The 27,195-nt window shown below is 47.2% G+C and overlaps 1 protein-coding gene across 1 annotated transcript in view; it reads right to left on the reverse strand.

Moving 5' to 3' along the window:
* LOC144934673 (complement C3) overlaps positions 1–26,188 on the reverse strand; it is a 238,628-nt gene extending 212,440 nt beyond the window's left edge. The window contains exons 1-3 of the mRNA XM_078860724.1: positions 26,118–26,188; positions 25,156–25,339; positions 88–274 (exon numbers count right to left, since the gene is read on the reverse strand). Of these exons, the coding sequence (XP_078716850.1) occupies positions 88–274; positions 25,156–25,339; positions 26,118–26,188 (442 nt within the window). The remainder of the gene's footprint in view (positions 1–87; positions 275–25,155; positions 25,340–26,117) is intronic.
* Positions 26,189–27,195: the final 1,007 nt, after the last annotated feature.

The raw sequence follows: 27,195 nt of genomic DNA on the forward strand, positions 1-27,195 counted from the left end.
TCACCCAATCACATAATTACCCACTCACTCTCTCACTCACCCACTCATTGACTCAGGATTTTAACAAAGCTAGTACACACACAGTACCTTTCTCATCTGGTGTGTAGATAGGCTTGTCAGTCTGGACAACAACATGCCCTGATCGATATGAGAGCAGCGCATGGGCCGTGATCTCCTTGTTAAAGGACTTTGACTCCACCTTGGCCACCAGCCGGACATGATGCTTTGTTGATGCAGAATTTGTTTTATCTGGGTTCTCAATGTCAAAGCCGAGCTGTAAAAAAAAAAGCATAATCATCACCCCCACATCACATTCACTACAGGCAGAAGAATATACAGCACACTGCTTGCAATGGAAACATGGACCGAATATCACAAAACTCTGGCATATAAAGCAACAAAAATATATAATACACAAAACTCAATACAATTCAACTTGGTAGACTTTCACGCCTTATATTTTTTATTAATAATTATTTAATGGGTTTATGTTGACGGCATGTCCAAATGAACAGTGCTCAGAGATACCTCAAACCGTCTGCTTATCAATATTTTTTTAAATTAAAAATTTTCGAGTTTAAGTTGTACTATATTTCCTTAATAAAGGTTTTTTTGGGTTAGAGCGTGTAAATATAAATGTGCCATTAAACCCGTTGCCACCTGGCATAGCCAGTAAGATTTGTCACGTAAACAAAACATGCCAATTAGTTACTAGTTCAGCACACCGGTGTGTTGGAGAGTAAACCCACAACATTTACAATTCAAGTACGACGTTTTGCCGGTAATTATAACCAGCTTCATCAGGCGTCATCTAAAATTGTGGATAAATCCTCCTGTTTCAGTCTCAAATAGACCGAAACGGTAAAATAACACAGCGTTTACTGAAAGAAAACGCATAATGACGCCTATCTGAATGCAGTCACACAATCACCGCACACAAAAATCCTCTCTCATCAAGACGCTCATACATCGGGCTTAGAAAGTGTCAAATGGTAAAAGTCTGAGGAGCGAGATTAAACATGTTAAAGAAGCGCTGGAATTAAATAGTTACAATGATACACAAATCAACAGGACACTGAATGCCAAAACCAAATAAAATAGCATAATTGTTGAAACTGATCAAGCAATTAAAATATCATACATTGCGGGATTAACTGATATACTAGCCAGATTTTTGGAAAAGCAAACTATCCGAGTGAGATTTGGAATGGTTTCTAAAAGACAAAACTAATATCTGGTACTAAAGATGTATTAGCGAAGTTATTAACAGAAGGTATGTACCGGATTAACTGCACTTGTTGTAAATGTTATGTTGGGCAAACAGGACGAATGATCAGCACGAGACTAGAAAAACATCAGAAATATTAAATTATCCCAAATACAACTGTCAGCAGTTGCAGAACACTCGTACTAACAATTAGAATCAATTGATGTTGATGTTGATGTTTTGTGCAAAACTCATTACTACTGGCCAAGACAAATTAAAGAATGTATTGAAATTGAGAGAAATAAAAAACATTTTAACTGTTCTGATAGTTACAGTCTTAGTGTGGCTTGGAAGCATATTATCAAGTAATACACTGTTTAATTGCATGCCGATACAGGTCACCGATCGTCGATGGTGATTTACTGTCAGCAGCCAATAACGAGTATTGCGATTTTTGTACCCAAAAACTACAGAATATACATTATGCATGTACATTATCTATGTTGATTAACTGTGACTAACCTCACCGAGAATAGATATCCATTGTAATTTATATGAATACGTTAACCCCCCTTGGGTCTTCGCAACTGATTGGCTCACAAATGATGGCATCACATTTATCCCTCTATTTAAGACATAAACATGAGCATTTCTCCATAATTCTGTCTGTTGGCTGGTTGTAATTACTGGCGAAATGTTATACTCGAATTGCAATTTGTGTGGGTTTATTCTCAAACACACCAGTGTGCTAAACTAGTCATTGTTGTATATATGCCTGCACCAATTTTTTTTAATATCTTGTCTATTTTGAATGTCACAGTTCCTGGTAAACATATGTGTTCCCTGCATTCTGAAAGTCTGGAAAACCAGGTGACAAAGCCAAAACAGCACTAGAATGTGAAGTGGCGAAACAGAATGGAAGAGACATTGATCAGATTGGCATGATGAGAATAACTAAAGCTCAGGCGAGCTTTGAAGCCGTAGAATATTTTGTTTCCCAGGAATAAATTTAACTCATGTAGCATATAGGCCATAGAGGAATAACTCTTGCATGGCCAAGAAGTGACCCAGGGAAATTTTTGAGAGAGAAATTTCCGCAAACGTGGACCCATAAACACGCTGCCTACCCGAGGGCAAATACAGGGCAAAGAGACAAGAATGTCCCTTGCTGCTTCACTCTCTAATAAACAAACCCTGGTGCCTGGAACGTTGAAACGTTCAAGTGACAACCACTCCATATGAATATTCCCAAACATCATGGTATTCAATGTTAACTTTAGGGATAGGATATATGTATTGTTAAATGACAATACAACACATAGGCAGAAGGTTTTGAATATGACTATTTGCATGTTTTATTAACATACGCTTATCGATACACAAGTGCCATGAGGTTTGGGTTAAGAATATAATCTCATAAAAAAGTATGGAAGTTTTGTATTGAGGTATTGAACCTAAAGATCATTCAGAAAATATACATAATACGAATTATGTCAATTCTCCAAGACCAAAATAATATGTATGCTCGGGGTATAACTAGAGCCTGCCCGACCGCCTTTGTCGTGCCAGTGGCTAGAATTGCATGCTGTGGCAGGAATTTATTTTAAGGATGAGTCGACCTAAAGGGAGGTAACCAAGGTTGATTCACAATAAACATGGCTATAGACACACACCATATTTAGGCGCAATTAAGTGGGTTTGTGCTTACACAATCTTGGGATGACTTCCGGAGGAAGTATGATAGGAGTTATGACATCAGGCACCAGGATGTCTGCGGGGGCAGAACCTGGGATGAACTAACGCTGACCGGATGGATGCACCACGTGTACAACGATGGGTGGAACGTGGGGCCTTAATTTGCCTTTTGTAATTAATAACATAAGCTATAAATCCTATCTAAACAGCAGACAAAATCCATCGTGACTGACAATAGTGTTGGGTTCCTACTAAGGCAGACTTAAGTGTCATTGGAATTTTTTCTTACGTTTTTTTCTAAGTCACATGCGGAGCCAAGTAGTGTTGTGTTAAGTTACGGAGTAGCAGAAAATTGTTCATGAGAGCGCTCATAGTGGCGAGGTTGTCTTATACAGAAATACCTTGGACTTTTGTCTGGTTAGGGACCAGAGCATTGACGAATGTCAAAAATGGACGAATGTCAAAGCAGAGCCTTTATTTAGTTTGAAAATTTATTTTGGCCTTCGATAAACGTACATGCAAATAACTACAGTAAATATAAAAACGTACATGCAAATAACTACAGTAACTATCTTGATTTGAAGCTTTCGTGACTGCAGGAATCCATATAGTCTTTGGTTCTTTCGGTAAAGTCACGTAGGTATAAAATAAATCACGATGTTTCAGGCGCAACACGCTTGTGAGCAGAGACAGACGTGCAGGCTGCTGCACTGCGTAAGACCTCCGGAAGGGAGCCATAACTGATGCTCGCACACCAAGCTACTCTCCAGGCTGTTGATGACAGACTGGCAACATGCCGGGGCAAGTGCCGCGACGTGTAGCCGCTCTGCTGATGAGCTGCAAGTACTGGGCAAGCGGGGCCACAGAGCACTCCAGCTGTAGATCAAGCCTGGCGTGCAGACCACCTGCCAGCGAGTGGCACAGCAGCCAACGGCAAACTGGCAGCATACTAACTCGAGAGTCATGAGCACACTCCAGCTGTGGACCAAGCCTGACTGGCGGACAGCCGTCAGTGGACAGCGATCCGCGTATTCGCAGCACACTCCAGCAGCGGATCAAGTCTACTAATCAACGCTCCCTGGTGAGACAGATGTATTTTCGGGTACAGAGAAGATAGAAGATGGACACCGACTCCTACACGCACCCATTACGTGACCACACAGCTTACATTTGGTGACGACACCTCATGCAAAGATCGCACGTGAACGAACTCACACCACACTATACATCATGACTGGTGGACCTTGCCATGATTGCCACGCTGACACACATCAACGTCGTGCATATCGGTATCGGTATGAATACTATAATTTGGAGATATTAGCTGTTTTTCTTTTAATCACATTACCTTGCAAATTCGATCGTTGATGTTTTTCTGACATTTGATAAGTTTATTTTGATGAACACCTATGCTTAACATGAATACTGTTGTTGGTGGGTTAGCATGTACGTTTTCGCTTATCACATGATCGTGAGATCCGATCATTGATGCTTTCTAACCATTTGATACGCGTTTTATGAAGACACATTCTGTAGGAATATTGCCATTTTGAGGGTCTGCCTATTGTTTTCTTAATCACGTGATCGTGAATATTAGCCATTGTTTTGTTATCATTCAATCCGGATTGATGAGGATGTATATTTGCATGGGTACTGTCGTTTCTATTATTTCCTGATACGTGTTTGGATATTAGAGTAAGTTGATATTGACGTTGCTTAGATCAAACAGGTTTCTGAGTGCTGATGGACCTGGAGGCAGAAACTTGTGTTCCCAGCTTAACGCACTGCTTCCTGTCAGACAGGAAGTCTGTGATCCACCTGCAGGTGTAGTCTGGCACGTTCAGCAGGGAGAGCTTGTCCTGAAGCAGGGCAGGGATGATGGTGTTAAAAGCCGAGCTGAAGTCCACAAACAGGATCCTGGCATAGGATGCTGTGGAGTCCAGATGCTGTAGGGTGAAGTGGAGGGCCATGTTAACTGCGTCATCCACAGACCTGTTGGCTCTGTAGGCAAACTGAAGGGGGCCCAGGAGAGGGTCTGTGAAGGCTTTGAGGTGTGCCAGCAATCATTGGAAGGATGTTATTAACCAAGTAAAATCTTAAATACTTTACATCTTGATTTCACATCCACGTTTCCAGTTTTCTTCAGCTCATTCCCTAGCTCTGGCATTGTTTCACATTAGCAGCATTAATCTGCCCTTGCGAAACGCTGCTACTCCACACCCCACACCCCCACCCTCTCCATCCCTCCTCCCTGGCACCTCTCCCCCCCTCTCATCTTATATAATCTCTTGTCATATGCAACTCTTTTTCCCACTACAGCAAGTTTGTTGCTGCTGTGGTGTTCCCACCTGATGACGGACGCTTGTGTTGCTTCCGAAACGTCGTGATTTATTTTTGTATTTTATTTTATACCTACGTGACTTTACCGAAAGAACCAGAGAGTAAGGACTATTCATATAATACTGTAAAAATCTAAGATGTGTACGAAGTTAAGTGTAGATTTGAGCCACAGACCAAAATGTATTTACGTGCACGAAAATATTGTCCAAGCTATAGGCTGAAAAAGTTGATGGTCGAGCCAGTGACTGATATTTTATTAGTTTTTGGAGAGACCGAGAGAGTAAGCGAGACAAATGCAGAAATTACGACATTTTAGACGCCCCCTCTCCCTCCGCCCCCCCCCCCTTCGTTTTTTTGTGACTACATATCAGAATCAGAATATTTATTTATGCTGGAGGAATCCAATGACCTATGAAGCTCTTTTTCACATTTGTCCAGTAGAGGCAGGTCAGAACGTTATAACAAAAAAGAATACAACAACACGATAAGAGTGCAAATGATAGGCAAGGTAAACAAAGAAACTTAAAAACATATAATTTGGTTGGAAAAAATATTCTTTGGTTATTTCGGTAAAGTCACGTAGATAGAAAAATAATAATAAGAAAGAACGTGAATAAAAATTATAAAAAATAAAATATATACAAATAAAACGAAACAATTATTTTTATCTTACCAAGGCCTAGGAAGCCATAGCTTATTTTTCAGAAGCGACTTGGCTACAAACCATAGCTAAATAAAGTGGATTATTACGCAGAAATCCATAACAGCAAAACAAATGAGGACCTGTAGAAAATATCGACGCGATCACAGGGAGAACATGCAAACTCCAAATATACAGGTGTCAGGGCTGGGATCGAACCCTGCAAACCAGGTGAAGAATATAACATCATACCACAATGGTGGCCCTTAAATTACTCAGTAAAGTATATAAGTTAAAATTGCATTAGTACCCACATTTTCATGGCATATAGGAAACTCTCCAGAATAAATTTGTTTCTGGTCTTCAAACCCCTCATATAGCAAATCACCAGAAAATAAAAATAATAAATTTGCAACTGTTTGACCATACCCTGGTCCTTGCCCAATTAATTATTAATCCTGAAGAAGGGATGCATATCGTTTGGTCCCTGGACACGAGACTACTCGATGAAAAGTATGTCAAAGAGATCACAAAGGAAATTGAAGAATTCATGACGGGTCCATCCCCCAATGTCCATCCTGATCATATGGGATAGCCTTAAAGCCTTCTTGAGGCTCATTAATTGAAAAAGGATACGAGACTCAGCTCTCTCGACTATTCAAAGGTTATACAATCTCGAAGCATTGAGAAAAATCAACTCTACCAAATTGGAGATGGATACGATTCTTCACGACCAAACCATAATTCTAGATATGAAAGATGTATCTTCCATGACTCCTCCCCTTTTACAGGAAATATCATGGTTAAGTTCAGATAGAACTGCACTGACAGCCTGCATCCAATATTACATGGGTCGCCCTTCTCACAAATGTCAAGGAAATAAATGCCCACTTTAGATGCTTTTACGAGGGCCTATACACGTAGCACTCCCCTACAAGTGAAAAAAACCCTTACCTCCGCAAATTCTTCCTTCCCAGACTGACCTCCCCTCAAGTATGAGAGATAGAAAGGCCCTTGATTATGCAGGTTCAAAAAAGTTCCCCATCGCGCTCTGCAAAGGCGGTTGGGGGGCTCCGATTTTTTTACCACATACTGGCAACCATTACCGTATTTTCCCGCATATAACCCGCGGGGTATACCACTTTTTACAAACAAAACAAGACTCTGCGGGGTATATGGAGGTGCGGGCTATCCAAAAAATATTTTACACGTGTGACATGTCATAATTCGTTAATTTTTTTCATGGTAGGACTATCCACTATGCAACACTTACCTTTGACTAAAGCAATGCTGAAAAAACCACTCACACTAATATTGCACAATTTATCTGGAACTGATTATTTCCTTTCCCTTTATTTCTTATGGGAAAAATTCGTTTGATATACATCATTTTCGGTATAAGTCCTACCTTCTGGAACGAATTAACGACATATACCGAGGTTCCACCGTATAACGTCAATGTTTTGCTTTACTCTCTGTGTGGCAGTTGATTGGGGACTTGTGGGGGGGGCGGGTTGCAGGTGTGTGGGATTGAATAAGCTCGTGGGCAAGGGGTTTGGACTCGTGGGCACGCCGTGCTAATTAAATTGAGGAAGGGCCCAAGGGTGTGATTGAATAAAAGGCCCCGCCACGGGGAACCATGGGAAAGGGGGTGGGGGATTTCATTCTGCTCCTGGGGTTGTTCGAGGTGGCTGCCGTGCTGGAGATGGAAAATGAGGTGGGCGGAATTTTATTTCACTACTGATCCTGCTCAAGGTTGCCTGCTCGAGGTAGCTGGGACTGATCCGGCTCGAAGTGGCTGGGACCTAGTCTGCTTGGAGTATTCTGTTTCAGAGCTGGGTGATGCTTTGGGTGTGCCTTTGGGGTTTTGCTCTGCTGTCGTCGCCCCCCCCCCCCCCCCGTGTTCGTGGTAGAAAAAGTTGGTCAAGCCATGGTCGTCGGGTTGTTGTATAACGGTGTTGGTTGTTGTGTTGTTGCGAGGGTCATTTGGGTTGGTATAGTGGCTTGTGATGCATGCACTCCTGGAAAAGTAGTAGTAAGCCTGTTGCCCTATGGCAATGTAAGATTTGTGTAGAGATTGCATTCTAAGGAAACCCTCTACATTTAGAAAATATATAGGCAGTGGTCAGTGGCGGCTTGTCAATAGAGGGCGCTGGGGCGCCGCCCCCATCAAGATTCAAGAAATATACATATACAAAAATTATATACAAATACATAAATACAATATTTTTTTCATACGATGTGCCGGCTGGTAGTAAGAAAAGCATCAGCATTTAATAAAAACTGGCTTTAATTGGTCAACTATTTTCTATGTTTTTCAATGTGTTCCATGCGGGACGCCGGACAAATGGATGTCTATGTGAGACTTTAAATTTTCGGACAGCATGTGACCTGAAGCTGGTCTCTAATTGGTTTTTTAAAGATTCTCCTCAGGGCGCAAGTCGTTGCGTCCCTGGCCAATCAGAATTGGATACATGTTATTTTATCCAATCTGATTGGTTCTCGTCACCTGTCATTCAACTTTACGCTCTGGGCCACTACTGCGAGTGCGCAGGCGACACCACTTCGACACTTGCTAGGCTGATCAAATTTTTTGTGTAAACAATGGCAGCAGTTCATCCAAATTCTGTAATTTATTTACAACAAAACCCTTTCACAAGGCTTTCGCTGGAAGAAATAAAAAAGATAAAGGATCTCGGACCGGACAAACCCGATTTACAAATCCAGCAGCAGGCCAGTGACAGAGGACGAAGCTACACACGAAGCTTCACCCGCGCTTGTTATGAGAAACGGAGGTGGCTGGCTGGATGTGATGTTAGCAATTCTCTTTTTTGTTTTCCCTGTCTTTTATTTCAAAGTGTCGGCACTGAAGTTTTGTGGACAACGACGGGGGTAAGAGACCTCAAACATCTCTCTGACAAATGCAAACGTCATGAAAGTAGACGCAGCCATATTGATAATAGCATGAAACTAACGTTTTTGGGCAGAGTTAGCATTGCTGAACAACTAGATGAAGGCTACAGGATTGGCATTAGAAGGCACAACGAAGAGGTGACAAAAAATCGACACATACTGTCCAGGATGATAGACTGTGTGACATTTTGTGGAGCATTTGAGTTGGCGTTACATGGCCATGATGAGAGTGAGAGCTCAGATAACCCCGGTATATTTCGCTGGTTGGTGGATTTTGTTGCCTCTCTTGATGGAGCATTGAAAGAGCACCTTGACAGTGCTACTGTATTTAAGGGAACGTCGAAAACTATACAGAACGAGCTACTGGACTGTATGTTGTCTGTTACAAGAGAAGAAATAATCAAAGAAGTCCAGACAAGTAGTTTTTTTATCAATCCAGGCAGATGAAACAACAGATATTGCCACACAGTCCCAACTTGTGCTTGTGCTGCGCTACATCGACGACAAAAATAACGTGCAGGAAAGCTTTTTTGAGTTCATCCCTCTGCAGTCAGCTACAGCTGAGTCCATTGCTACTGCACTAAAAGAGCGTCTTGCTTCTATCCTTCCTAAGGATCAGAAAAGTAAGCTCATCTGCCAGGCATATGATGGGGCCAGCGTGATGAGGGGTGCCACTGCAGGTGTTCAGAGAAAAATACAAGATGTGTACCCAAATGCCCACTACATCCACTGCTACGCACATCAGCTCAACCTGATAATGCAACAGGCCACGTCTCACATATCCAAGACGAGAATATTTTTTTCTAACATTGGTGGATTTGCCAGCTTTTTTTCTAAGTCACCCAAGCGGACATGTTTTCTGGATAAAGTGGTTGCCCATAGACTGCCAAGATCCAGCAACATCAGATGGAACTTTCATAGCCGTGCCATTAATACTGTTTTTGAGCACAGAGAGGATCTCATTCACTGTTTTGAGAGCATACAAGACTCGGGTGACTTCGACCCCAATACTGTCAGAGAAGCAGGAGCCCTGGCCATGCTACTGGAGGATGAGGATTTTAAGTTCTTTCTGGAACTTTATCACCACATCATGCCACATGTAGACTTCCTCTATGCCAAGCTCCAGAAAAAGAACATTGATTCAGTCCATATCAAAGTGAGCATCCAACAGTTCCAACAAGAAATACAAAAGATCAGGTAACTTTATTCCTGTAATATGATCATTATTTGCTTTCTCTTTCATTTTTAACTCTCTTTATCCTTTGCCAAAATTATAATAAATTATCTTTGTCCTTTGCAGAAACTCTCTCCACTCCATTGGTGAGCAAAGCAGTGGTTCTCGTCCAACAAAGAGGCGCCGGGCGCTCAGTTCGGAAGACCGTGAAAGGATTGCAGCAGAGGTGAGTTTGTTATAGAAATCAGTCAAAATACCATTTTACATTATTGTTGTGCTGCAGAGATGTCCTGCCTACATATCATATTCTACAGACTCAAGAAAACATTTTTAGTTTGGTATAAATCCTAACAAAAATCTTAATTTTAATATACAATAGCATCCCAAAAATAATAAATTGGCAACATAAAAATAAATGATCAAATGAAATTTGAAGCCACCAAAAACTACAGTCTTGTATGGGACAAAAACTCAAATGGCTCTATTTTTCTTTTGAAAGTAATTGCAACTGTGACAATTAGTGGTCTACTCCAGGCTACTACCTTACATTTATATATCTATTTGTTTAATTATCTCTATAGGTCTGTGACACAATCCTGGGACACACTAGGGAGCGTTTCTCCTTCACAGACCACCTTGTCTGTGCCACCTTGTTGCAGGGGGACAGGTTTGATGAGTACAAGGATACCTTTCCTGAAGATGCATTGAGCAGCACCATGAAAGCGTACCCGATGCTCAGTGGAAGCAAGTTGAAGACGGAGCTCGGTCTCATCTACAGCAAGGAAGAGTTCAGAGCCTGCCGTGGTGCTGTGGACCTATTCCAGTTGTTTATGGAGAATAATCTCGAAGAAGTCTTTTTCGAAATTGTGACTCTCCTAAAAGTTATCATTACCACACCCATGACCACGGCTGAAGCTGAGAGGTGCTTCTCAACCTTGAAACGAATAAAAACTTTTCTCAGAAACACCATGACCCAGGAGAGGCTGAATGCACTGGCATTGCTGTCCATGGAAAAGAGACTTGTTACGGAGATGACTGACTTTAATCAGAGAGTAGTTGAGAAATTTGCTGGCTAGAAAGAAAGAAGAGCAAAATTTATGTTCAAGTAGGAAACATGCTTTTTGGTACTTTGGTCTGAAATGTATATAAAAGAGAAACATTTATGTTCAAGTAGGAAACATGCTTTTTGGTACTTCTTTTGGTCTGAAATGTAAATAAAGATCATCAAAATTTATATTCAAGTAGTCAAAATGGTTTTTGGTACTGCTTTATATTTATTTGCCCCCCTCAATAAAATAAAAAAATGCGCCCCCCCAAAAATAAATATCACCAGCCGCCACTGGCAGTGGTCTTGGTTATATTCCACACGGTGATTTTGGGCGTCGCGTGAAATGAGGGCACCACCAAAATTTAAATAACAGTGCTAGCTAGGGTTGTGGGTATAAACCGAAACCCGCTAAAGCATGTCCCAAAAAGGATACTGTTACTCTGCCACCCAACATTTGGGTGGCTGAGTTAAATCACCACGTGACACCTTTATTTGATTGGCGCTGTCAGGTATCAGAGTTTAGCACTGATGCTGCGAATTACCACAAACTTACACAAAGTACCACAAAGGGGCTCCCTCATCAACAAACGCCAATTGCCATGAATTGGTGGTGACTTCACGACTATTGTGCCAGGCTAGGTGCACCCTGAAGCCACGAAGCACCGAAGGCTCATCGACAGGAAGTCACGGGACAGACCGTGCTATGGGTTAATTGAGACGACTGCTCCCTACTGTGCCAACTCGCTGCTTGTTTAGCCATCCAGCGTTCTGCTAATTGTTGAGCATCGCTCCTCCGCCCACTATAGTAATAATGCACCGACATGAAAATATTCGGTATGCAAAGTCTCAGCATAACGAACTTTGAAATGATTACCATTATATTAGTTGAGGGAAAATTTGGTAAAATAATAAAACGCTTTCCTTGAGTGGGCAGGTAGGAACTTGATTGGACAGCGCAATCGTGCACGACAGCCAGACAACTAATCCCTGGTGGGCAGTGTGGAAGCTGTTACTACTACCTGTATAAGTGTAGTGTGTAGGTTAAACGTTTAGTTTTATAAGGGCACCACGGGGTGACCCGCCTCACCCTCCCCACCCAGCCAGCCCCACCCAGCCCTACCCCCAACTGAATCCCCTTAAGGCTGGGAATGTTGAAGGAAACACGAGGCAAAAAGATCCGCTTTTTCTTTTCAATGCTTCCATTTTATGAATGAAGCCACCCCCCCCCAGTTCAATTTTGTGAATGAAACATCGCACGTCTCCTCATTGGCCCGAGTCGTGGCGGTGCCCCCCCCACCACTAACCTCCCCTTCTCTACCAACCCCAACCCACCGCTCCCATTGGTCGGTGCCCCCGAGCCAATGGGAGGGCTCTGGTGGGGCGGGGCCATGCACGACAGACAGACAAATAATCCCTGGTGGGCAGTGTGGAACTGTTCCTACCTGTAACACGTTCCTTCGGAGTGGGCAGGTAGGAACTTGGTTGGACAGCGCGGCGTTCAGGGGGGGGGGGGGCAGTTGGATGAGTGGGCATGTTTACCCCCCCCCACCCTTCCCGACATCGTCAACCAATCGCGGCGTTGCTCGGTGTTCGGGTGGTGGGGTTTGCATGAGTGGGCGTGTTTACACCCCACCTCTATCAATGGCGGCCCCGCTCGGCGTTTGGGGGGGGGGGGGGGAGTTAGATTATTGGGCGTGTTTACCTTCCCCCCACCCTCTGCGACATCCTCAACCAATCGTGGCCCTGCTCGGTGGTCGGTGGGGGAGGGTGCATTCTGATGCACGATAGACAAATAATCCCTGGTGGGCAGTGTGGAACCTGTTCCTACCTGTATAAAAGATAACTTGACTTGAGGTAGCCAGGCAGCCAGCCAGGTAGCATGCCCCCATAACTATCGGCCCCTCCCCCTTTCTTAGGCCCCTCCCCTTATTCCCACCCTTAGGCCCCTCCCCTGACCCTCTTCCTTAGGCACCTCCCCTCTCCGTACCTGGCAGTCGGTCTCCACCAATCAAAGAGCTGATTATATTATATATATATTTATGCACGACAGACAGTCAGACAGACAAATAATCCCTGGTGGGCAGTGTGGAACATTGTTCCTACCTGTATAACCCGACTTTATGAACAGTTAAACATTCCATATCCAGCGCTATACAAATAAGAATAAATTATAAGATATTTTTCTTGAGCGTTGCACATCGCGATGGGTCATTAAAATGTTTATTTACATTCATCTTGGCCAATCGGCGTACGGCAACGGACGATGTTAAAGAGCTATGGTGTTTGGTGGGCAATGCAACATGACTGCACTGACGATTCCACTTTGTGAATATATTTTACAGTACCCTTTAATTTATGTCGGTGCGTAATTCTAATACTGTACAGTAATACATCTATTACATTTAATGTAACATTTCTTTGTTAATGATAGGATTGGTAAGTTATGCAGTGTTTATTACTAGAAGGAAGTGCCTGGCATTTCCCGGGGGAAACGTATATTCAAACGTCTTCTCTTAAACATAACGTATAGATGCACAAATACTAAGCTATTGTGAAAGCCACCACCCATCCCCCGGCCGCCCTACAGTAGTAATAGTATCTACCGACTCTATAGTAGTATCCACTTACTATAGTAGGATCTGCTGACTCTATAGCAGTATCTACTGACTGTAGTGGACTCTACTGACTGTACAGTATCTAATGACTATAGTAGTACCTATTGACTAATATCTACTAACTCCATAGTAGTATCTGCTGACTATAGTATCTGCTGACTATAGCAGTATCGACTGACTCTATAGTCGTATCTACCGACTATGCAGGAGTATATAGCAGAGGTGTGGACTCGAGTCATGTGACTTGGACTCGAGTCAGACTCGAGTCATGAATTTGATGACTTGCGACTCGACTTGGACTTGCATAACAATGACTTTGTCCCACCTATGAGATGTGGACTCGAGTCATGTGACTTGGACTCGAGTCAGACTCGAGTCATGAATTTGATGACTTGCGACTCGACCTGGACTTGCATAACAATGACTTTGTCCCACCTCTGGTATATAGTATATACTGACTGTAGTATTATTTACTGAACCTAATAGTATCTACTGACTGTAGTAGTAATAACTGACAGTAGTAGCAACTGACTGAATAGTAGTATCTAATGACTAGCATTATTTACTGACCAACGTATCTACAGTACTGACTGTAGTATTATTTACTGACTCTATGGTAGTATCCACCAACTCTATGGTAGTAAATACTGACTCTACAGTAGTATCTACTGAATCTATAGTAGTATCTACAGACTCTGCAGCCGTATATACGGACGAAAGTGGCATCCATTGACTGTAGTAGTATCTACCGACTCTATAATAGTAACTACTGACTATAGTAGTGTGGTGGCATAACATGCGGGTTTGCAAATAGGGGCTGCATTTGAGGGCGAGCAGGTGCAAGCGGTAGGACATGAAGTGGCCGCCAGAAAGGCGCCAGCAATTAGGCGGAGAATCAATAATTAACCGGGTGCATTTGGGGACTGGCAGGTGCAAGCGTGGGAACACTGCGTAGATACCAGAGAGGCAGGAGATGGAGATGATAAGAGAGAACACGTGCCGGAGGTGCTCCTGAGGTGTCGGCTTAATGGGGGGTAACTGAGGACCCTTAATTAGGGGGGGATATAAGGGTGTGTGCAGCGCAACACGGGGCAGTTGGTTGGAGCTGATGGAACAAAGAGCCTGGGACCTCGCCCGCCACACTCGTTCTCTCCAGCGGTGTTGGCTGATGGGCACAAGGATGAGGGAGAGGTGTGAGAGGAGTGACAGGCTAGCGGAATGATTAATTGACAGGTTAGCTGGGTATAGTGACAGGTTAGCGGAGTATAGAGAGGGAGTTCGGAGCAAGGGTACGTTGTTAGTGTGAGGAGCATCCATATGGGATGCGAAGTAAAGTGACACAGGAGAAGTTATTCTTTGGTTTATGTAGAATGAAATTACATAAAATAATAATGAAATACGACGTTTCGATTGCAACACAATCTACCATCATCAGGTACAAATGAACGAGAAAACAAACATAGTAAACTTGGAAATAATGCAATACAACACAGTCGGCCAACACCAGTCAATACCCCACCTGGTTGATTGCGTTCCTCCAAAGATTACTAAATTTGAGAGACAAAACACAGACACACAGACAGACACACAGACAGACACACAGACAGACACACAGACAGACACACAAGCAGAGACAGACTTACAGAGACAAACAGACACACAAAGGCACACAGAAAGACAACGCCTCTGTCGAGGCCTTAAATAGAGAGGGGGGGGTAGAGAAATTAGCATGTCAATGGGAGATTTGGAGCTTTCGTGACTGCAGGAAATACTACAACATGAGGAGAGGACACAAAGAGAGCGAAAAAACACTTAATCAAATAAACTTTATTTTGCACCTGATGATTGCTTGTGTTGCAATCGAAACGTCGTATGTTATTACTTCATTTTCTTTCTGCATTACTTTACCAGATAGTAATTCCTGCAGTCACGAAAGCTCCAAATCAAGTTTGAATACATTGTTAATTTAACTACTTTAAACTTGACGGAGGCGAAATACGAATAGTGCTTTTTCGTCCCGGGGCATATCGCGTGGTATCTGGGTACTTTTATATGTAAACCCCACCGTTTGTCATTTAAGTGTCACAAGGTACCCATGCAGACAGGCACAGGCAGACAAAGTGACTTTTATAGGTAAGATGAAAGCCCGATGTTCCATTTTTCCGTTTGTGCGTAAATTAAGTTATGAGAGCCTTTCAGATGGTCCGAATCAAAAAGTTATAAAAAAAGTGAACCCCCCTCCCAGGTGTGCGGGTAAAAAGTTGATCCAACAGTTTTGCAAAAAATTTCGACCCACCCCCAAAATGTTTTTTTTCTCTCCCCCCCCCCCCCGATTTTTTTTATTTTTTCTTTTGTAGGAATGTATACATACACACCCTACATACAATAAAGTCAGTAATATGTGCACACAATGGGGATTGGGGCGGGGGAGAGAAGAGGATATCATTGGGGGGGGGGGGGGGGGCAGGCGATGCGAAGCAAGAACTAGAATAAGGCAGCCATAGGCTGCCGAAATTCTTGTATGAAATGGTAAGTTATGAAGGCTGGGAACGTATCCTCATTACACTAATGTTATATTAACACGTAGGCTTTCGCGTCCAATGTCATCAATAATACAGGTTTGTGTTAGATCGTGTAAATATATAAATTAGTCGATTGGTCCACACCCGAGACTGCTTTCTTTAGAGCCTAGTTCCCATTGGTGTTGGACCAGATGACACCAGAAGGCGTACAATTCAAACACAGTGCAATATCAGAGTCTTGAGAGCTCGGGGTAAGCATTTACACTACGAGATCTATTTTGCCAGTGGCAAAATATAGTAGTAGGTTTTTACCCTTTTAAACTGGTACAAAACTGACACCTTTATTCAAGGCATCATGTTTGCCACCGGTAAAAGAGATCTCATAGTGTAAATGCTTACCCCGAGCTCTCAATACTCTGATATTGCACTGTGTTAGAGTTGTACGCCTTCTGGTGTCATCTGGTCCAACACCAATGGGGACTAGGCTCTAAAGAAAGCCGTCTCGGGTGTGGACCAATCAACTTCAAGGACAGTGCATATTATTAGCATTATCAGAGTTGCTTCTTTTTGTTTGCTTTTTTGACTACTTGTGTTGTGGTTATTGCAAACATGATGCCTTGAATAAAGGTGTCAGTTTTGTACCAGTGAAGTATTGGAAAATGACGGCAGGAAACTCCTTGACGGGAACACACTTCTTTTATTAAATCTTGACTTGTAACAATACAACGCGTGGCCTCTCTTCTTCACAATGCGCTTCTCTTGACTCTGGATTCTGTGCTGCCGGCTCTCTGTGCCTCGTGTAGACTCCGCGCCTCGGCTACACTCCTCTCTCGCCTCGTGTAGACTCTGCGCCTCTGCTACACTCTCCACTCGCCTCGTGTAGACTTTGCATCTCTCTCTCTGGCTACACCGTATGCATACTCGGCTCGTGTAGACCTTCCTCTCTCGCTGGCTACACCGTATGCATACTCGGCTCGTGTAGACCGTTCTCTCTCGCTGGCTACACACTATACATCACTCAGCTCGTGTAGACCGTTCTCTCTCGCTGGCTACACACTATACATTACTCAGCTCGTGTAGACCGTTCTCTCTCGCTGGCTACACACTATACATCACTCAGCTCGTGTAGACCGTTCTCTCTCGCTGGCTACACACTTATACCTTACTCTCCTCTACTCTCCATTACTCTCCATTACTCTCCATTACTCTCCATCACTCTCCTCTCCGGGCTCTATCTCTGCACCCTCGTCTTCATTCTTAGATGGTTCCACTTCTCCCCTGCTCCTCTGTGCATCACCTTATATACCCCTTCTTCCCGGGAGACGGAGCGGATGCGGACCTCAACGTCGGCACCGCTCCTCAGTTACCCAATCCCCACGCGCTATCCCTACGATCCGGTTCCGCTCAGCGCGTGTTTCCACTCCCCGACCAATCACACCGCGCTGCTACCCGATCACTCCCTCTGGGCGCGTCACCGGCACACAGCCAATCAGCAGCACTACCCCCACCCGCGCACTGACGCCTGCTCCTCCCCGTCAGCGCGCGTCACCACACACACACCCGTACATACGCGCTGGCACACGACATATACACCCAGCGCGTATCACCACTACATCACCCCCTCCCACATAGCTCGCAGCCGGCCCGGCTGCTAACAACAACCAACCGCGACGATAAAACGACAACCAACAAAAAAAAACCCCGTAACCCCCCGAGTGTGCCCCGTAACATAACACAACAACAACAACAACAAGAATAACTATGTACAGATTGACAATGAACCCGAAAAGTCAACAATAACACGATACGAGCAAATTCGAAACGAACGCGCCCCACGTCCCTGCGACTACACGCAGTGACGAGGCGCTCCAACTGCCCCGACTCCTCACGAGGCAGGTCATGCAAAGTAGCACGACCTGGCGCGAGTCCGTCTGGCTGGTCCATCGTATGGGGCGGGACACTGACGACCGTCCGGCGGTTCCGGCTGCTCCAGACGGCGCGGAACGGGCCTGAAAGGGCCGGCCCCGCCGCGGGGATCCGGCCGCCGGTGATCGGCAGCTGTCAGTTCCGAGACACCTGGGAGCAGATCAGGCGAAAATACGTGTGGATCAGGCAGAGACATTTCCCCCTCTGGGTCGCCGGTCACGTCACACGCCCGGCCATCACGACACAAGGGGAGGCCATATGGAGGCGAGAACGGTTTCAGTCGGGAGGGGTGAACGTACCACCGGCGCTTTCCCCACCTTATCTGAACGCACTGGGGCCGTGCAACGCGCACGACCTCCACGGGTCCCCTCCACGGTCTCAACAATTTAGGCGACGTAGCCAAGGGTGCCTGAGGGCAATGCAGCCAGGCCCTGTCACCTGGTTTCCATTCGTGCATGGACACCTTCCGTGCCCGCAACCGTTCATTAGCAATTTGGCGAGCCCGCGAATTAAGCCGCGCGGCCTCCCTCGCCTCTGTCAGCTTGTGAATATTAAACTTAATATGTTCTGCCAAATTAGAATTAGTTCGTGGAGCGGACAGGCCAAGTTGCGTTTCTATTGGCGGGTCAGCTTCCCGACCGTACATCAAATAGAATGGGGAAAACCCCGTAGCTGCATGGGGGGCCATTCTATACGCAGCAAGGACTCCCGGGACCTGCAGGTCCCAATCTACATGTGCCTCGCACACCTGCTGGCACAGCATGGAAGTCAAGGTTTTGTGGAGTCTCTCCACCATCCCGTCAGTCTGCGGGTGGTACGGGGAGGTACGCACCTTCTTGGTACCCAACAGATCGCACACCTCTTGCAACAATTTACTCGAAAAATTTTTACCTTGGTCGGTCAGCAGGCGTTCGGGAGCCCCCTTGTCCAGGACATAGCCCTGGACGAAGGCATCCGTCACAGCCGCTGCCGACTGGTTAGCGAGAGGCCACGCCATAGGCCATCGGGTAAAGTATTCGACCCCCACTAACAAATATTTATTCCCTCTCGGCGTGACTGGGAAGGGCCCCAAATATCGAGTGCAACGAGCTCGTTGGTACGCGAGACCTGAATAGATTGCAGCGGTGGATTAGCTGCCACGGCCGGTGGTTTACGCCTGGCGCACTCAACGCACCCCTTCAGAATATGCACCACATCACTTCCCATTCCCGGCCAGTAATAGTCACGCTGAAGCAGGGCAAGCGTCTTGTTAACTCCCAAGTGCAAGAGGCGTTCGTGTGCCGCCAAGACAACCCTCCCCCTCACAGCGGAAGGCACCACGAGTGCGTTCCGCCGGGACAAACTGTCCCATTTCAATAACACGCCCCGCTCAAGTACATAGGAGCCGGTACGCTCCTGGTCCCCCTCGGGACCCCCAACCTTGCGGCGCAATGCTAGCAGCGAGCTGTCCGCCATCTGGAGGCGGCCCCATTCGCTGAGCGACAGCGAGAGCAGCGAGTCCCGACCCTGAGAGGCAGTGGAATCATCCCCGATCGGTGCGCCCGCTGTCGCAGCCAGTGCCCCCATCTCCCCCGCAAGCGTCGGTTTACAGCGCGCCGATCCCGACAAACACGCGCATTCATCACAAGGCAACAACCGCGACAAGCAATCGGCATTCGTGTGTCGCAACCCCTTACGGTACGTAGTCGTAAACTGATAGTCCTGGAGGACTTCCAACCAACGCGACAACTGGCCCGAGGGCTGGGCGACCCTCAATGAATACTGTAGCGCCGCGTGGTCCGTTCGGACTGTAAAGTGACGACCATAAAGATATGGCCTAAACTGCTGCACAAAAAAAACAATGGCAAGCAGCTCGCGACGGGTGACACAGTAGCGCTGCTCCGCCGGAGACAACACCCTACTACCGTAGGCGACAACTCTTTCGACACCCCCAACGACTTGGGATAGCACCCCCCCAATGCCCGTGTTGCTAGCATCCGTGTCCAGCAAAAAGGGACTGGCAAAATCGGGATAACACAAGGGTGGGGCACCCACCAAGGCGTCCCGGAGGGAGCGAAACGCGGCCTCCTCCTCCGGTCCCCATTTGAACTTCACTCCTTTCGCCGTTAGAGCGTGCAAGGGTTTTGCAATAGTGGCGAAGTGCTCAACGAACCGCCGATAATAAGAAGCAAACCCAATGAAACTACGCACGTCGGAAACGGACGTAGGTGTCGGCCACGAACCGACACAATCCGTCTTCGCGGGATCGGTGGAGATCCCCGAAGAATCGACAATGTGACCCAAGTATCTAACGGACCTACGAAGGAGGTGACATTTGGCCGGTTTAAATTTCAACTTAGCCGATCGCATTCGCAAGAACACCCCTCTCAATCGCCGGAGGTGTTCCTCAAACGTTTTACTGAAAACAATGACATCGTCCATATAAATCAAGCATGTATCCCACTGCAAGCCCGACAAAACCAGCTCCATAAGTCGCTGAAACGTCGCTGGAGAGGAGTGAAGTCCCATGGGTAACCGGTTAAACTGGAACAGCCCCCCTGGAGTCCGAAATGCTGTCTTAGGTTTCGACTCTTCGTCGAGCGGCAACTGCCAAAACCCCGATAACAAATCAAGAGTCTAAAAATATCGCGCACCAGACAATGCATCGAGGGACTCATCCATCCTGGGGAGCGGATACGCGTCAGCCACAGAGATCTTATTCAGGCGACGGAAATCAACGCAGAATCGCAGGGACCCGTCCTGCTTCTTAACCAGCACAATAGGCGCTCCCCACGGGCTAGAGGAGGGCGAAATAATATCGGCTTCTAGCATATCGTTAACAGCCGACTGAACATGTTCCTTCTCCACGGGACTCAGTCGGAAGGGATTTAGCCTGACCGGCGCCGCATCGCCCGTTTCAATGTGATGGTGCAACAAATCCGTGCACCCAATGTCATACTTATGTTTACTGAATACATCAGAGAATTCAATGAGCAACTCGCGCAGCGCACCCAACTGCGCCGCCGACAAATCGTCCGAGGCGGCACATAACGAATGGACCCACTCAAGGTCTTCCCTTGGCTCAACGTTCCGCGCGGGGCTCGAGCCCACCTGCGCAACCAACCCATCATCCCCAGGGACCTGCGCCGCGTGAGCCAGCACGGTGCCCTGCGGAATGACAGCTGGTCGCGACCCCGCGTTCAAAACCATCACAAACGGATCCCTGTCAGCCCGCACCAAAGTGTGAGCCACCGATAAATCAAGACCCCCGACAGCCTTGTTAGAAGGACCCAAAAGCATACTCTGTCCCGAAGCCTCCCTCACCCATGGTTTCCGCAACCGGAGGGGAATCAACATCTGTGAACCCGGGGGCACTTGCACTGTCTGCGTCGCCACCGCTTGTATCGTAGCGCACGCCGTCCGAATGTCAGTAGGGCCCGTCAAAAATGAAATCCGGCGACCCGATGGCAGTTCAATGCATCGTTGATCGATAAGAATTTTAATGGGCATTTTAGCCAAAAAGTCAGTGCCCAAAAGACACGGAACTGCCAAAGAAGATGAAACGAAAACGGGCCCCGACAATTTGATATCTCCAATGCAAATGGACGCCCTAACCTGACCGATAATGCCCAACGATCCCCCATTAGCGGCGTAAAATGGCACATCCACTGGAAGCAGCGGACGACATTGGACTGGAAGAATATTATAAATGAGGTCCGATATAATAGTTGCCGATGCCCCCGTGTCCACTAACACCCTAATCTCAACCCCATCAATAGATCCCGTAACAACGGACGAACCCGCCGAAGCAGCCACAATTCTATGCCCCAATTCCGCCCATTCAATGTCTCCCTGGTCCCGGCCGAACCCCCCTCGCCGAACCGAATCCCCGAACCTTAACCGGCCCTCCTCCGCCGCAACGCGGCGTCCCATGTGTGCCGAATAAACAGGCCGAGCGTGTGAGGTGCCGCGACTTGCCGGGGATTGTAGAGATGACTTGGGCTCTCGGTCGTCGTCCAGCCGAGCTCCCATGGCGCGCTGCCGCGGAGCGCGGCACCCGGACGCCACGTGGCCCCGGAGGCCGCAGTTATAGCACGTGACGAGGGTCGGAGTAGATCTTGGTTGCTCCGACTTTCGGCCCGATCGCAGAGGCGACCGGGCCCCCGGCCTCCAGTCCCCTGGTCGTCCCGTGGCGAACGCCTCCTCTCGTGGGCTGACGACTTGGGGTTCGGCGACCACCAAACCCGGGGCTGTGACGACAGCAGCGTTGCAACCAACGCCTTGCTTCCGTTGTAGGGCCTCGTGCGCTTGAATACTCGTGGCGACTCTCAAAGAAGAAATATCAATCTCGTCAGCTGTGTTGATAGGGACCCCCAGGTCCTGCGCCAACTTGAGCAGCTGCTCCAAAACCATCGCGTCTTGGCCCTCCTCGTCCATCCGAGGGAACGCAGCATCAGCAAGAGCCAGCAACGCCGTGCGATAGGCCAGCGCGGTCTCCGTGGCCGCTTTCCGTCTTGCGTAGAACTGATGGCGGCATGTAGAGGGAGGCCCGTAGACCCTGGCCAACAAACCCAGCGCATCCTTCAGCGTGGAGCGGTCCGACTTCCGTGCAGCCCTGAAGGCCGCGAGCGCATCGTCGTCCAGCATGGCGGGCAATGCCCGCAGCGCCGTAGCATCGGACCACGCTGACATCTCTTGATGCGCCAAAAACCTTCGCTGAAATTGGCCCCAGTCTCCGCCTTCCGCCTTGAAGGCTGACAACGTGGGCAGGCGCTGCTGAAAAATGAAGTCATCCGCCTCGTGGTTCCTCTCCGCCTGTCCGTCGGTGTCTAAGATGGCGGCTCCAGCAGCAGACGTAAGATGGCGGACCCCCTCGCGCGCTGATGACGTCGATGCGCGCGCTTGGGAACCCACCACCACGTGGCGCTCGCCGTTCCCGCCAAAAGTAGGCCCAGGCGCAATGGCGGGAATCCCCCATTCGTTTTGGCGGGAATCTGCGGGGCGACCTTGTAAAATGTCCCCCACCGTCCCCGCTCCTCCCGACGAGCTGATCTCCGCCAAGATGGACGCGGCGGCGAGCAGCAGCTCCGCCAGTCGGGAGTGCGCCTCACGAAGCCCGGCGTCTGTCCCCGGTCGCTCGGCCGGCGCCGTCGACGGACCCTGCAGCGTGGGCAAGTCCTCTTCCTCACCCCCCGCCACCAGCGGCCCCGAGTCGTCCAGGTCTTCCTCGCGGTCAATCCCGTGGGTCCTACGGGTCTTCCTCGTCTCCATACTTGGAAGCCCGTTTCACTTCTGACGCCAGATGAAGTATTGGAAAATGACGGCAGGAAACTCCTTGACGGGAACACACTTCTTTTATTAAATCTTGACTTGTAACAATACAACGCGTGGCCTCTCTTCTTCACAATGCGCTTCTCTTGACTCTGGATTCTGTGCTGCCGGCTCTCTGTGCCTCGTGTAGACTCCGCGCCTCGGCTACACTCCTCTCTCGCCTCGTGTAGACTCTGCGCCTCTGCTACACTCTCCACTCGCCTCGTGTAGACTTTGCATCTCTCTCTCTGGCTACACCGTATGCATACTCGGCTCGTGTAGACCTTCCTCTCTCGCTGGCTACACCGTATGCATACTCGGCTCGTGTAGACCGTTCTCTCTCGCTGGCTACACACTATACATCACTCAGCTCGTGTAGACCGTTCTCTCTCGCTGGCTACACACTATACATTACTCAGCTCGTGTAGACCGTTCTCTCTCGCTGGCTACACACTATACATCACTCAGCTCGTGTAGACCGTTCTCTCTCGCTGGCTACACACTTATACCTTACTCTCCTCTACTCTCCATTACTCTCCATTACTCTCCATTACTCTCCATCACTCTCCTCTCCGGGCTCTATCTCTGCACCCTCGTCTTCATTCTTAGATGGTTCCACTTCTCCCCTGCTCCTCTGTGCATCACCTTATATACCCCTTCTTCCCGGGAGACGGAGCGGATGCGGACCTCAACGTCGGCACCGCTCCTCAGTTACCCAATCCCCACGCGCTATCCCTACGATCCGGTTCCGCTCAGCGCGTGTTTCCACTCCCCGACCAATCACACCGCGCTGCTACCCGATCACTCCCTCTGGGCGCGTCACCGGCACACAGCCAATCAGCAGCACTACCCCCACCCGCGCACTGACGCCTGCTCCTCCCCGTCAGCGCGCGTCACCACACACACACCCGTACATACGCGCTGGCACACGACATATACACCCAGCGCGTATCACCACTACACCAGTTTAAAAGGGTAAAAACCTACTACTATATTTTGCCACTGGTAAAAGAGATCTCGTAGTGTAAAGTGGAGGGTGTGAAGTGTTCGATGGCATCAACTACCCCTCATAAAGGACACATTGACCCCTTCACCCCAAACCTGTACGGTCCCCCATGCCCCCCACCCCTCTCCGTGCGCCCCCACCCATTGGCCAGGCTCCCACACGCCCCTCTCCCTGCGTTCGATTCCCGACTCGAGCGCTGTTCTGTGTGGAGTATTTTATCGCCCGGTTCTGCATGGGTTTCCTCTCGATCCTCCAGTTTCGTGCCATAGCTTAACATATGCACTGCAATGGGTGTTGGTTAAACATCCCAATGTGGCTTTCCTGGGTAAATAATGACTGTTTTCGTATTGTGTATGGCACTGTTGAGGAGCGACATGCTTTTTACACCTTACTTAATAGTGTACTTAAATAGGTCGGTTTGTTATGAAGCCTGTTTTTCAACCTGTTATTTATGTTGGGGATTGGCTAGCTAGATTATGCTACTGTTCGTTTGTGTTATTGCTTCTTGTTGTTCTGCCTTTGTTTCTTAAACATGATTCACACAGATGTTTTTGACAATTCTTTTTTTATTGGTAAACTATTATATTATATTGCGCTTGTCGATATGTTCAGAGGTTAAATGTCAATGTCGAAGCCTGCTACTCATGAGAGGGCTTCGGGAGAGTGACAGAGAGTGCAGTTTTACTTTTGACGGAGCGCAGTCTGTAGTGGTGTCCAATATGATCCTGAGTTTGGGTTTGTCATTGACTATTATTGTTGATTTTAAAGCAATTGCTTTACCTTCAGGGTGGCGATGGCTGGGTCCAGCTGAGTCAGAGTGATTGTTTGGGTGGCGAGCTGCTTTTTAGTCAAGAACTCTTCCGCCCTGACCACAACGCTCACGTCTTCCGTGAGGCCGCGTGCGTCCACAAGCACATTGACGTCGCTCCCAATGAGAATCACACTCGGGACTGAGAGGAGAACCCTGGATGCAAATACGTGAAGGGACAGCAACATCATCCATATCTATTATATATGGTCGTGTGGATTTTTTTTTCCAGGTCCTCCGGTTTTTCTCTCCAGAATCATGAGACTCACTAAGGGTATCTTGGATAAACGTAAAAATACGTTGGCTCAAATGCCAGACGCTTTATAAGAGTTGTGTATTACAGTGTGTATATTGTATCTGTGTATGTATGTCGTTTCTATGTACCTAAAATATGTCGTTAACTCAAGTTCCTAGCCTTCTAGAATCTGTATCTATTTGATCAGGTGGATTATCAATGGTAATAATTTGTTTTAATAAAATTCCGGGGCGTCTCAGCGTTTTACACGCAAGAAGTGACTTGCATAACATCTCAAACATTCAAAAGTGCGCCTAAGTGCACACGATGACTCCGCACCTGGCCTACAATCGGGCTTTAGTCTGCTAGTAGGAGGCGATAATTTTTACTTCATGCGAAATGCTAATTGTGTAATTTGCAGTGACATTTGTCGAATTTGGCAAATTGACACCATATTGACAGCACACAGTGGCCGACTTACTTCAAATACTGTAATGTCAATGGAATATTAACGTCCAATGTGAGTGAAGCCGACTGCATATTTCTTAAGATTATTTCACACTGCAGTATTAATCAGGTTGATTTTTCCCAATTCGAACCAGGAACATCTATGATAGGGGCTTAATTCGACATTGCTGGGCCATATCACCTATGTCGTGCTTAATATAACACACATTGTACACGTGCAGTATTACTTACATAGGGTCTTGGGTTACACTTGTTCCCACAGACATCAGCAACAGCAGTAAACCCAGTGCATGGGCAGCCATGGTTTGTAAATGAAGTCTGTACGTGTGTGTAATAATGCTCCACATATATATGCCACGCAAGAATGCACTCGTATGTGGGCACTTGTGTACATGATTTGCTTTATCTGTTTGCATGAGTGAATCATTGGAAAAAAATAAACATAACTCTACCCTTATCGCTTGGGAATGCAAGGTTTGTTTTCGGAAAATACATTGAGCAATACCAGATTTGTGGCTTCCACTGCTAATTTATATTACAACTAAAAACGTATGTATAAAATGTAAGCAGTAAAAGTGGATACAAATGAAATAAAGTGATAAATGTGCCCATATTAACTGATAATCATTGGGGAGCAATGGATCGATGTTCACATCGCACTTCAGATTGGTACCCCCGCCCCCACCCCCCAAGGAACTAATGCTCAAACCAGCAGTGACCGAATTCTGCAAACTCCAACTCTGAGACCCAGTCTCACTAAAGACAAAGATCCCCCCTATAGCCTTACCAGACTGTTGGGGCAAGTGCTGTTGGCGAGCACCTATTCAGGCCAGATCGACACTCGAGGGGGTGGGTGGACAGCACCATGTCCGGCTGCCTTTGTCTCCCTAGTGGCGATGTTTTAAACACCACACCAGGTACAACCTCGAGGAGGCACAGGGCAAGTTCAGATATTCGTTACCGACTTTAGCTGTGAGCTGGAATCGTACTCGGGTCACCAGGTTCATAGCACAATGTGCTAGCTCAGGGGTCCTCAAACTACGGCCCGCGGGCCACATGCGGCCCGCCGAGGACATTTATCCGGCCCATGGTCACTAATTGGGCTGCGCTTGTGAGTACTAATTGGGCTGCGCTGGTGAGCACTAATTGGGCTGCGCTGGTGAGCACTTGTGATGCCGCCGCCACGAAGCCGTTCGGCAGGCGCCCCATCCCCGACCTCGCCACCACCAAGCGACGGAGCCAACCCCTCGTCCCCCTCACCTCACCTCACATGAACACACCCGCACGCATTTCCCCCCATAGAGCTGGA

Source organism: Lampetra fluviatilis, chromosome 11 (genome assembly GCF_964198595.1).
Source record: "Lampetra fluviatilis chromosome 11, kcLamFluv1.1, whole genome shotgun sequence".
NCBI classification, from domain to species: Eukaryota; Metazoa; Chordata; class Hyperoartia; order Petromyzontiformes; family Petromyzontidae; genus Lampetra; species Lampetra fluviatilis.